Raw genomic sequence first — 12,619 nt, forward strand, 5'->3', positions numbered from 1 at the left:
TGTTAATTGTAACCTTTCATATTAAAGTAATGTGTAATTAAGGGCTTAAATAGATTAAAGATACTGTAGATTATTATTATTTTTTTATCATTAAGAACATTTTAATTATAATATAATTTATTTAAACACATATAAACATTTGTTTTAAAAAAAACTGTTTTTAGTTTTTTCCCCCCTGCTGTACCGAACGTGACTTCAATACCGAGGTATGTACCGAACCGCCATGTTTGTGTACCGTTACATCCCTAATATGTATTTGTATACTGTAGCTTGTAAAACAAGTGGTTTAATGTATATGTATGAGAACACGTGCTCCATGTGCACACGCAATCCCGGGACACAGGGAACCGTTCTTGTTTCAGTTTAGTTATTCTAAAATACCACTGAAAGACTTCAAAAGAGAGGAATTATCGAGAAATCAGGCGATTAAAAGTATTCTCATGAAATATTGATCCTCGGCTTTTTGTGCTTCAGTCAGATGGAGCAATCCATGGGCATTTTCTGGTTTGAAACCTGCTCAAATAAAATAATTGATTGTTAAAGCTAACAAGATCTTAAGACTCAAAACTGCAGTAAAGCTTACAAAATAAACGTTCAACTTGACTCAAACAGCACATCTTTTACTTAACTTCCAGGTTGTCATCGCCTTGCATATTTCATGAGTTTATCAAAAAGAAAGATTGTTTTATAGTTGAAAAACAAGTTTGTTTAAAAGATAGAACATAGAACCACTTTTATAATTGGCTAAACACACACACACACACAAACACACACTTAGTTTCACTAAGTGGCTGCCATAAACTAAGATTATTACCTCTAAATAATTCACACAAACTATGTAGGCTACTCCTTGACCATTTTGTTCTTTTCCTGTTGTTTTACTGAATAAATGCACCAGGCCTTCTTTTCTATAGAAGAGAAGAGAGGGAGTAGAAGGGAAATGCATCATGCAATATTTAATGTGTAAAACAGTCTTGTTAGCAAGCCATGCATTAGTGAGATTAACAACTTCTACATTAGTGGGCAATAAATGATGAGTCTGAATTCTGTTTTACTCATTTAGAAAAGAGGAGCTAATAAGGTTCCATCTCTGTGTTCTTTTAGACAAGTGCAAACAGACTCTTGACTCTGCAAGTCTGGTTCAACTTGAAATCTTTTATTCTGGCCAGAACCAACACTTAGACAGAACGAGATGATTGACATGCAAAGCAACCAATCACAGCTCATTTGATTATTAGACATGTGGATGGTCCATTTTCACTAAGGATGTCCTTTCTTTCTTTCTTTCTTTCTTTCTTTCTTTCTTTCTTTCTTTCTTTCTTTCTTTCTTTCTTTCTTTCTTTCTTTCTTTCTTTCCTTCCCAGTTCCCAAAGGTTAGCTCTGATTCCCAGCCTCTTGCTAGACCAGCGCTGCTCCGCATGATCGGGTGGGCGGGCCTTGTGTGCAGCCGGCCCCCTCCTCCACTGAGAGAAAGAGCAAGGGAGGAGGAGGGAGGAGTGAGAAAGAGAGAGAGGCAGACTGACTCTGTGAGCCGGAGAATGGAAGAGCAGTGTGTGTGTGTGAGAGCGAGAGAGAGAGAGCATGAGTACTCTGAGTTTATGAGAGCGCCTGCACACGCATCATCAGAACAGAGTCACTTCAGTTACCGTAGGACAACACAGCAGATTGTTATCACAGCACACTGAGAAAGAGAGCGAACAAGGGAACACAAGAAGAAAGAGATTGACAGAGAGCCTTTCTTCATTAAGAGAGCACATCGGGGGACTGACAATAGCAGCCAGCCAGAAGAGTGGTGCGCCGGTGTGTGTGTGTGTGCGCGTGAACTTTCCCAGCCTGACTTCCACTCGGTGCCCAAGAGGTCACCACCCCTGCGAAGTGCCGAGATGATCCCGGAGATCTTTCTGATCTTGTGTCTGACGGGTCACGGTAAGCTGCCTGGTCTCCTCGTCTGCGCTGTGTTGTGTCCTGTGTCAGTGTTGCGAGATGGAAATCTCTGGGAGTTGAACTGGAGTCTTGAGCTCGGAGGTTTCGGCTGTGAAACCCAGAGTTTGTGTCTAACAGTTTGAAGTAGTTGCATGGCATCTTGTTTGTCTGTCATACAAGTTTCATTGAACATTTGGTTGCTTGTGAGGTCAGGCTATTGACCGAAGGCACGTCAAATGATGTTCAACTCGGGCACCGGCGAGCAAACACATCGCACTTGATTATTCTTAGACGGTCTCGGAGTCTGTAAACAGTCGGGCTTAGCATCGGCTGACGGATGTTTCCGCTGCCTGCCGCCAGGTGGTTGTCTTTGAAAAACAATTGGATTGAATTGGAGACTGCCGCGGAGACCCCTCAGAGCGTTTGCCGGCTCTCTCGTACGCGTCCTCCGCGAGCAGCTGAAAGGGGAGGCAGTGACTCGCCAGCGTTAGATAGATTGAGTTGATTGTCTTCTTCTGCAGCGACCGGTGACCCAGAAAAGGAAGTTCAAATAAATCCGAAAGCCCCGGGACTTTATTTGAAGCCCCTTGTGCGGGAAACTACCAGCACTGGCTGCATCACAAAGAGTTTGTTTGGGTTTAGAAAACACAAAGTCCTCGGATTTTAATGGAATCATCTTATGCTACAGAGTTTCAGTTATTTTTAAGTACAACTAGAGAATTTATTCTGCATCTCCTAAGCTGTCTCTCTCTCTCTCTCCCTCAAAGTCTCCTTTTTTTGCCCTTCACGGTTATCACACAGCGTACGCAAATCAAAGCCGAGCCGAGTTAGCAGAGCAAACTTAATGACCTGCTTATCACTCAACTTGTTTCCTCACTCCGACCCTCATTAAATTGTTGCAAATACTGTACCCTTCACTCACGATCTGATGGCAAGAGCAGCATGTTCACATAACCCACAGTGTTAATATATAACTTCACACATGAAAACAGGGAGAGAGTGTGGAACTGCTTTGAGGATGACAGTGGGAGTGAAGTATGGGGCGCTCCGTTTCTTGTTTAGTAGATCATGCCTCGGGAGGCTGTCAGCTTTATGATCTAGTTTTATAGCAGTGTTAGCTATGTGTCCAGCGAACAGGCTTTTTTTTTTTTTTTTTTTTTTTTTTTTGTGGATGGTTTTAGAAGATGGGGGAACACTAGCGTGCATCATTTGATGGCATCTTTCATGAAAATACTTCAGATCCTCATGCTATTCTTGTCAGAAAGTTGGCATAACAAACTGTCCATGCATCAAACATGTTAAATTATTATGATGAATTGATTTTTTTTTTAATGAATTTATTAAAAAGAAGCTCATTACCCTTTGAAATCATCATTAAAAAGATCATAATTATGGAGGTCTTAATGCAACATGCTAACAATACACAGTTACCGCCAAAAGAAATGCAGTCAGACAGTCTGTCTGATCTCCTTCCCGTCTAACTCTTTAAAGCTCTCAGCACATAAAGCATCACGCACCAGGCAAAGTCGGCTTGTTTTGCTTTGCTGTGCAGTTGAGCTGAGCTAGGTATTGTGGTTGTAAAAAATAAAAGCAAAACAGGCAGGTAAACAAGATAACAACAGGCGTTCTTGTCGCCCCGCTCTGCCCCTGGGGATGGTAGGTTCCCCAAAGCTAGATTGCGTTCTACACATTATTGCTGTTTATGGAGCTAACCAGTGTCAGCAGAAATAAATATATTAGAAAAAGTCCTGGAGAAAAACAAGCCTTTTATTTAGGGGAGAAAAAGAAGGATGAGGAGAAACGTATGCGTGTGTGAGAGGTTGACAAAAAGTCCAATAGCGGCGCTTGGAGCTTAGAAAGTCTGTATTGAGTTTTTGTCAAGAGTTGAGGGTATATGTAGGGCACTTTCCCTCCCTCACACACACACATACACACACACACACACACACACCAGGTGACAAGCCCTAACTGATGGCACACAGTCGGGCAGAAGCTCACCCTTGTGCAGCACAGAAAGCTGTCGCACCACAGGCAAACCTTCTGTCCAAGAGCTTCTCTCTCTCTCTCTACGTCTTTTTTTCTCGCTCTCTTAGTCATAGTTTGTTCATTTTCTGAGAGGCAGCACTTTTTCTAGCTTCTCTATCTGTCCACTTTTGTTCCATTTCTCTTTTCTAACACGTCCCTCGGATGAAAATGTTGCTTCTCGCCATATCTGTTTTCCTTCACTGGCCGTGTCAGAAGGGAAATCAGATTCTTTCATGGAATTTTTGTGGAAAAGCACGTTTCATCACCGGAAAATCCTCTACTTAATCAGTATTTTTGTCTCATTTCTCATTAAAAATATGCAAAAATCCTTAGAACAAGATGAAATTGCTTGAAAATCAAAATTGCTTGAGATGCTAAGACTTGTTTTTGGGAGAATATGTCTTGAATTGGGTTAATTTATCATACCCCACTGGCATTCATTTCTTGTTTTAATCATAAACCTCATAAATATGTTATTATATTTATGCTTAAACCGAGAAAAAGAAAATTGCCAGTGGGTTAAGAAAAGTATCTAAACTTAATTCTAGATATATTTTCTGAAAACATGACTTATTATCTTGTGAAACAATGCTATATCCATCAATTAAAATAGTTCAAAGGGTTTTTGGATTATTTAACTGGAAAACAAGACGACAAATATAGAATTTCTTGCATCTGGCCCTTTTTGTTCCATCCATTCCTCGGATGAAATTATCAATATCTGTTTCCACTGCCCTTGTCAGAAGGGAAATCAGGGTTTCTTCATGTAATTTCTGTGAAATTGCACTTTTCATTTCAAATATAAGTAAAAATTTCTAGAAGATAAATTACTTGATCAAAATGTTGTGAGACTTGTTTTTGAAGGAATACTTTGAATTGAGTTTATCTCACTCCATTTGCATTGTTTTAATCATAAACCTCCAGATATGATATTAGATTTATGTTTAGAAAACAACAACTATTTCCAGTGGTTTAAGAAAAGTAACTAAATTTAATTCTAGATAGATTTATTTAAAACAAGTATATATGTTTATATATACATATATATACACACACACACACACACACCATGGAATTCTCTTGCATCTGTCCACTTTTATTCCATCCGATACTTTTCTCAGTTACTGTATTCTGTCACTGCCTGTGTCACAAGGGAAATCAGTGTTTTTTTAATGGCATTTCAGCAAAACATCATAAAAAAGGTCTTTTAATATACGCTCGTCTCTCCCATCCAATACTCTGTTGCAGGACTCTACGTTATAGAGTGTCTCATTACACATTATTCAGCTTTCCTCTTCCCCTGTCGTGCTCAAGTCCACTGGGGGCAGTGTGACATAGATCTGAGGACCGTCTATGTCTATCCACATTCCTCTTGTCCTCCATCACTCTCTCCCTCCCCCCGTCATCCTCTCCTAACCGCTGCCGTCTTGTTCTGATAGATGAGGCAAATGCTCTTCAGGAGCGTCTGGTGTTAAGTCCCCACGCAGCCAAGGGCGTAAGCTGTGTCTTAACCCTAGAAAGCAGGTCTTAGTGTGTCCTCTGTATCTCTCTCTCTCTCTCTCTCTCTCTCTCTCTCTCGTTCACTAAGCTGCACCTCACCAGGCTGGTAATTAAAATGTCACTTTTGGCTGTTTTCAGGCCAAATCTCGGCTGCCTTATACACGCATAAAAGGAATCTCAGTGTGTTTCATTTTAAAATGTGGAACAATTTTTCCCTGGTCAGACTTTGCAAATCATCGCAAATCCTTTTTCAACATGGATGTGGACCAAATCCGATCAAATGTAATGGATTTTTACATCTCAGTAATATTTCAGGTTTAATTAATTTCAAATTTCTACATGACATTCCGGTTTCTTCTTTGGCGGACCATTTTTTTTAATCCTTGGATTAAGCCGTTTTGTGTGCCAGCGATGGTTAACATAAAGGACATAAACGCATAGTCATCACGGACAGTAAACACGTATCAGTATTCTTCTGTCCTTCTTGCTGTCATTCTTTATCGACAACCAAAGCTAAAGAGCTGACACCGGCTCTGCCTACGGATACATGTGTGAGTCGCTGAGCTGTGACCACCTACTGTTATTTTGTCTGTGACGTCCGACCCCTTTAATGTGGTCCACAAGGCGGTAACACCTTCCCTGGCCACATTACCCCACTCCCACTCTCAAGTGAACGCTGACAAATGCATTTCTCAGAGAGAGGGAGGTTATTTTCTAGAAGTAATAATATTTCGGATGGAAATAGAGACATTTTATATTTCATACATTCTTGTTTTTGTTTCTTTTTTCATTTAAGGTTTCACTGATCAGAAAGGGTATTAGATTGTAGGGGTGAGATTGAAAAAAAATGTGATTTCCATGCAGGCCTGAGAGAAAAAAAATCATTGAAATGTCTCAAGTGAACATAATTTTATTTACATTATAGTAGTTATTATAATATCATAGTAGTTAACATTAAATGTCAGGATTTTCTTGTTTTATATATATATGTAATAAGCATGAACAACTGGAAAAGCTATGGAAAAGTAACAAAAATGATTGGTCCAAAAGAGTGGGAGAAAATCCAAAATCTAAGAAATATGATTCATGTTTAAAACAGAATTCATTGGAAATCGAGAGAGATTTTTCTTTCTTCAGTTGGGTTGTTTGTATCTCCTCAGATTCAGGTCAAGAGAAGATGGCCGTTAATTTGGCCTTGATTCTTGAAATCCAGTGAGAGCAGCTTTGCTGACATGCTCTGTGCATAAACACGATGTGTTTACTGGACTTTATTAAGCTGAACCAATGAAATCTGTGCTTTTAAACACAGTAGCAGAAACCAATCCCGCCACCCCCCACCCTTCATCTCCATCATCCTCTCCCACACCCCTGACCTGCGCCCACCCTGCGCCCTCCGTGCTTATGAAACCATCCCTGCGGAAATCTCAGGGCTATAGAGCTGAATTGCTGGATTTATCCAAATTGGTGCACTTTTTGAGAAATGGGCATTATGTGGGATTACACGTCTGCTGAGCGTGATGTTGAGTAATTTAACCAGATGCTGCGGCGATCATGAGGTCACCTGTGGGGCTTCCACTCAGCTCTTTCTGTTTATTCCGTAAGGATGAGCAGAGAGCCGGAGGGGGCCGAAAGGGACGGGAAACGTATCTCTCCATGGACCTATGTTAGGCAGAGAGAGCTTCGGAAGGGAACGGAGGGTCAGCCTCCCAGGAAAACCACAAGGATTTTGCTACAGATTATGGCCGAGATTAATGGCGTCTAAATTGCGATCTAATACATGGAATCAACAGCGGGAGAGATCTTGTTCCTGCTTTAGCTGGCTATACTCTGTACTGAGACTACTCACATTGAAATAAAGTCACGTTTTATATCATTATTTTGAGAGGTAACCTAAACTCGTTGTTGGGACTAAACTTTGTGGGTCAACCCTAAACAGTACAACTCTAAAAAGTACATCTTTATATGTAATTTAATTCATTTGAAATATGTTTAAAATGTACTGACACATTTACTGACAAGCATTTTTGGTAAGCTAAAATATACTTCTATTGAACCTTGTATGTCATGTATTTGTAATTGATATTTGTAAAAATGAAAATGCAATAAATTACATTTAAAATACATTATCTTTAAATGTAATATTAAACAACGCATTATAGTTAAAATTATAATCATGTGCATGTGCTTTAGTATGTTAGTCAATACATCAAAATGTGATTTAAAATGTGAAGTAAAACTTTTAATATCATTACAAAGTGCACTTCTAAAAAAGTGTAAGAAATATAGTCACGTAAGTTTGTATTATAGTTATAATATTATATTATCCGCAAATACAGATATTGTAAAAACATACTTTTATTTAAGTGAACATTTAATGTAATTCAATTAAGCGCAATACTTTGTCATAACAGATTGGCTGGCTGGTTAGTTTGGCTGGTTAGCATGACTGCCTTTGAGATGAACGGGAATGCTAACGGATCAAGCCTTTAATCTGTAATATAGACCTCTTTGGTTGGAAAGGGCAAAAATAGTTTTGTTTTTTAATAATATCTCAGGCTATAAATCCCTGGTTCTCCCTCTCCTATCTTCTATAGTGTATCCTGTGCTGGCTTGGTGGTAAATAAGAGTAAAAGGCTGACAGGAGTGTAGAGACTCACAGAGGTGTGTAGTGTGGCAGTGTGGAGGAATTGGGTTGCCAATCTGACAATGGCTTGCAATCGCTTTGTTGGAAGTTTCTGGGATGGCACAATATTACACCTGAATAAATCTGACGGACTCAGTCTTTGTCTCGATCCCTCACTCTCCAGCCCTGCCAGTCTGGCAGTTTCACTTCAGTGTTTTACACGGACGGTTGAGTGTCATGCCAGCTTTTTGTGTGTATATGTGAGTAAATGTGCGTGGTGGTAGTGGCGGTGGGCTGCCGTGCAACACCAGATACAGTAGTGAGCCCTAGCAATATAAATGCTAATCAGTCTTTAAACGTGTACACCGGAAATCATAGAAAGACAAGGGAATTGAATGCAAGGTGTGTACCTGATATTTCGCTTATCAAACAGCACTGTCACATTGCCAAAAAAACCAAACATGTACAATAGTGCCTATAAGATGCTACAGATAGTCAGAAGCAGCTTTCATGCAGATGACCGATATGGCATGCTATCTGTGTAGATTATTGATGGACATTGTACTTTGGTTTTGATCTGTTCCAGACAAATGTTCTATTCACAAAACAACATTAAAAGTGAAAATGTGCAGTGGAATCTTTAAAAGTTAAAGCAAGTTTCTGAAAGCTTTCGTCACTTTTTTGGGTCTGTTTGCAGGAATACTAATAGCTGCTATCTTATGTCTAGTTCCTCCAAGCAGAACTCAAACAAGTTTTCAGCTCTCAGCCATGCTAATGCTGCTAATTAGCGTGCCAAAGGAGGGATTACAACCCAGACAGCAGAAGAGACAGCAGCTATGCCTCTTTTTTCTTGTTCTCTCTCCTTCTTTTTGACTATTTCCTCACTTTGCATTTGTCTATATGGGCGTTATTTCATATTTCTGGCAGGCAAATTAGAATGTTGGTCAATGGAAATGGAGGAATGTTTGATGCTTGTGTCAGAGGAATCGTTCTGTTTGGAGCATGATGTGAATCCCTAAAATAACTGTTCTGTTGTCCTGACTGCATTATGCTTACAACCTACAGAGGGAGCTGTGGAGTGAATCAAGTTAGCTTAAACACACACACACACACACATATATATATATGATACGATACTATTCTAACAACTGTAAAAACATCATCACAGTCTGTGAAAAGGGACCATACAAAATGTTACAAAAAAATGATTTATGACTTAGACTTGAGGTCGTGACATTTATTCATTGACAATACATGTGATCAGTAAATAATCTGCCATCAACATCTTCTGCCCAACTCACTAAAGACATTCAACCTTGAATGTGAAAACACGCATTCACCTCAAACATCCTATCAAATGTATACGTTTATGTTTGATTTGACCTCGCAAAGAACATGGATGAGTCGATACATGATTTTTTGAACTATCTGGTTATTGACTGCTCCCATAGAGCAAAAGGGGATTTTTTTTTTATGCTGAATTCAGTGAACAAGGGACTTGGCTCTCCAAACACCTACATGTCCTTCATTCTTTTATTTCCCAGCTTTCAGCCTCTGTGTTCTCAGCATTGTTGTGCTGAATAATTTTCACCTCGGATTCTGCTTTGTGCTTTGAGTGTCAGAGTGCTTCCCTGTGAGAGAGTGCAAACAATGTTAGCCACGCTGTAATTAGCCAACGCTTTTTTGTGCATTATGGGCTCTCCTATTTATTTATACGTATTTACGGTGGTATCCTGCGAGCGTCGACTTCAAAGGGAGTTTAATAGTGTGCAGTTATTCCATGCCAGTGCGTCGCCTGAAAAAATGCTAATGTGCCATCAGGGTGGCTAAATGATTTGCTATCCTTTCAAACATGCTGGCAGGGGTTTCAATCTGGCCGGCCTCCCTGGCCAGTTGACAGTGGTCTCGGCTCGGTCTCCTGAGGACATTAGTGCGAATCAGAGAGTCGGCCAGGAGGCACTAGCGTGCTGTGCCACCACTTGGCCACGACCCAGCTCCCCACAGCCCTGCCCTTGCCCGCCCGGGAGAGAAACCTACCTCTCCATTTAGGAATCACCACTTAGAATGGATTTAATCAACTCCTCGATGGCTCTTTTGGAGCTTGGCTGAACAGAAAGGGGTTAAAGGCCATGGCCAAGCAGCGTGTCGTCACCTGCATCTAGGCCAAAACGTTGAGCTTGAAACACCACAGATGATAGCAATGCACCTTTATGAGAGTAAATAAAAAAAGAATGAAAAAAATGTGAAGGTCAAGTATGGTAAACTCGGAATTGTCCTCTACATTTTAAGTTCCTCTCCCATCCAAGTTAGTGCACACACATTAGGAGTAATGAGTAGTGAATACACACATTGCAAACCGTACCTGGTTAGGTGCCTTGCTCAAGGGCACCTCAGTCATTTACTGCCTGTATTGAGAATAAAACCCGCAACCTTCGAATTACCAGTCTGACTCTCTGACCATTAGGCCACGACTGCTCCATAACTGTCTATATCAGCTGGTGGCAGTAGTCTATATCCGTCATTTAAAAAAGGAAACCGAAACTAGGACTGCAAATATAAAAAAAAAACATAAACAAAAGCAGCTCTCGCTTACCATTTTTAATGTGAATCATCCGGATCAGTTGGTCCTCACTTTCTTCGTTCCAGACGCCATGTCATTAAGAAAATGTTTGCTCATGTAAGATGAATATGTAAAAATAAAACAGCCTTCTCTTTGCGCACTTTGTTCTCTTTCATCTCTTCCGCTATTCTTCTCACGCACTGATTTGCTGAGCTGAACAGCCAATCAGAGTGATCTGTCTCACCGACTGCCCGATGGCTATTCCAAATCCTCAATCGGCCAAACAAACACAGACGGTGTGGTGTCTGTCAGGAGTTAGTCAGCAGCAATAAAGCGCACGAGACAGGAGTAGCGAACTTCCTCCATCTTGTTTACTCATCACTTCCGTTCTCTACACACTTTACGTCATTACACAACAGTTCAAAATAGTAGTCATAACATAATTCACTCATGAACACAACAGACGGGCTTTGACACACAGCAAAAACTAAGCTGACAGACGCACTACAACGGCCTGCTGTTGGCTGACGGCCGACTTGGTGTGTCTCTTATTGGAAATGGGGGCTGGAGGTGAGGTGAGGGTCTACAGTAAGGCCAGTGATAAAGGTGCTTATATTCAGAGATTGGATTAAGAGCAGAGTGCCCCTAAAAGAGAGTGCAGTTTATTGAACCCCTTATCTTAAGTGATAATGTTACCATGAAGAGCAGTATAATAGCAGCAAAGTGGACTGCAGCCATATAAAAGATATAGGTCTGAGGCAGAGAGAGAGAGAGAGAGATGATAGCCTGTAAGTGTGTACGGTCCACACATTATGCACCCAAGCCCGGAGGACTGCTGGGTTAGGGTGTTTTTATGAGGATGTTGAGAGAGAAAGGATGTAGGGTCACAGGAAGCTCCCCATCAATGATTAAGACTTCAGTTTAAATCACATTTCCTCGAACGAGAGTGAAGGAGGAGCCACGTCACACTGCCAACATCAAATTTAAGGCACGACCACTGGCATTCTGCACCTACGCTTCCAATCTCTTCCAATCAGATTTACGTTTTCTCCCATCTCCTGCCGCCGTTGAATGAATGATGTCCAGTGTGTTTACAAGGTCACTTTTTGTTCCTTGGTGATAAAATAAACTCTCATCCTTCACCAGAACACTGGGACTTTTTTTCTGAAACCTGACTACCATTTGTAAACCTTTGTTTCTTGCCATTTCTTGCATGAGTACGAATACTCTGGATAATATGTGATAGTAAATGCATATGGCCGACTACTTTTCATCTGTAAGCTTTTCTCTGGACTGAGGAGGAAAGACAAGAGGGAAGGAGATGGGGGTAAAGAAAGAAAACAAAATAGCTGTCTTTTAGGTGAAAAAGAGCGCACTGTTTTGAGATGTTTAGGAAAGTAAAGCATTCCTGTTTTCCAGCAAGACTCAGGGGGATTTATTCCCATTCACATCCTGTGTTATCTAATTGTTGTCTGATTAGGAACATCAACTCACAATACCTCAGAAGGTAAACAAAGTTATTGCCTCAGAAAGCTGGAAATGCTCAAAAGGAATGGGATTGTTGCTGCAAATGAAAGGTAAACTGCCTAGGTAATCCTTACCGCCGACATGCTTGTCTGTTTGTGTGCCAGTTCATCGCATGGTATTTATATTACTACGATTTTTTTGAGACTGTATAAGCAGTGCTTGACATTAACACCCGTCAACCTTCCAACCTGCCAAATGCGGCTGGATTTCAGCAGTGGTGTGCGACGCAGTCACTCCTACTAGCCACTTTGGTGGCTTGAATTCTATATAATATATACATTTTTAAATTGCAGTCTTTTAAAAGGCTCATAAACAGTCAAATTCACACAAAATAATGACAAAATGCCACTCTTGGCGAGTATTCACATAAACACAGTCTACTATGTTTTAAGTGAAAGGAAACAGTTGAGAAAGATGTGTAACAGTATAATGGATCCATATTTTTATGAGAAAGTAATGAG

General features: G+C 40.5%; 1 protein-coding gene across 1 annotated transcript in view; it reads left to right on the forward strand.

Moving 5' to 3' along the window:
• Window positions 1-1,554: 1,554 nt before the first annotated feature.
• Window positions 1,555-12,619, forward strand: part of kirrel3b (kirre like nephrin family adhesion molecule 3b) — a 184,109-nt gene continuing 173,044 nt past the window's right edge. The window contains 1 exon segment of the mRNA XM_084409034.1: window positions 1,555-1,926. Within this exon segment, the coding sequence (XP_084265160.1) occupies window positions 1,884-1,926 (43 nt within the window). The 5' untranslated portion in view covers window positions 1,555-1,883.

This window comes from Rutilus rutilus (assembly GCF_951802725.1).
Source record: "Rutilus rutilus genome assembly, chromosome: 5".
NCBI classification, from domain to species: Eukaryota; Metazoa; Chordata; class Actinopteri; order Cypriniformes; family Leuciscidae; genus Rutilus; species Rutilus rutilus.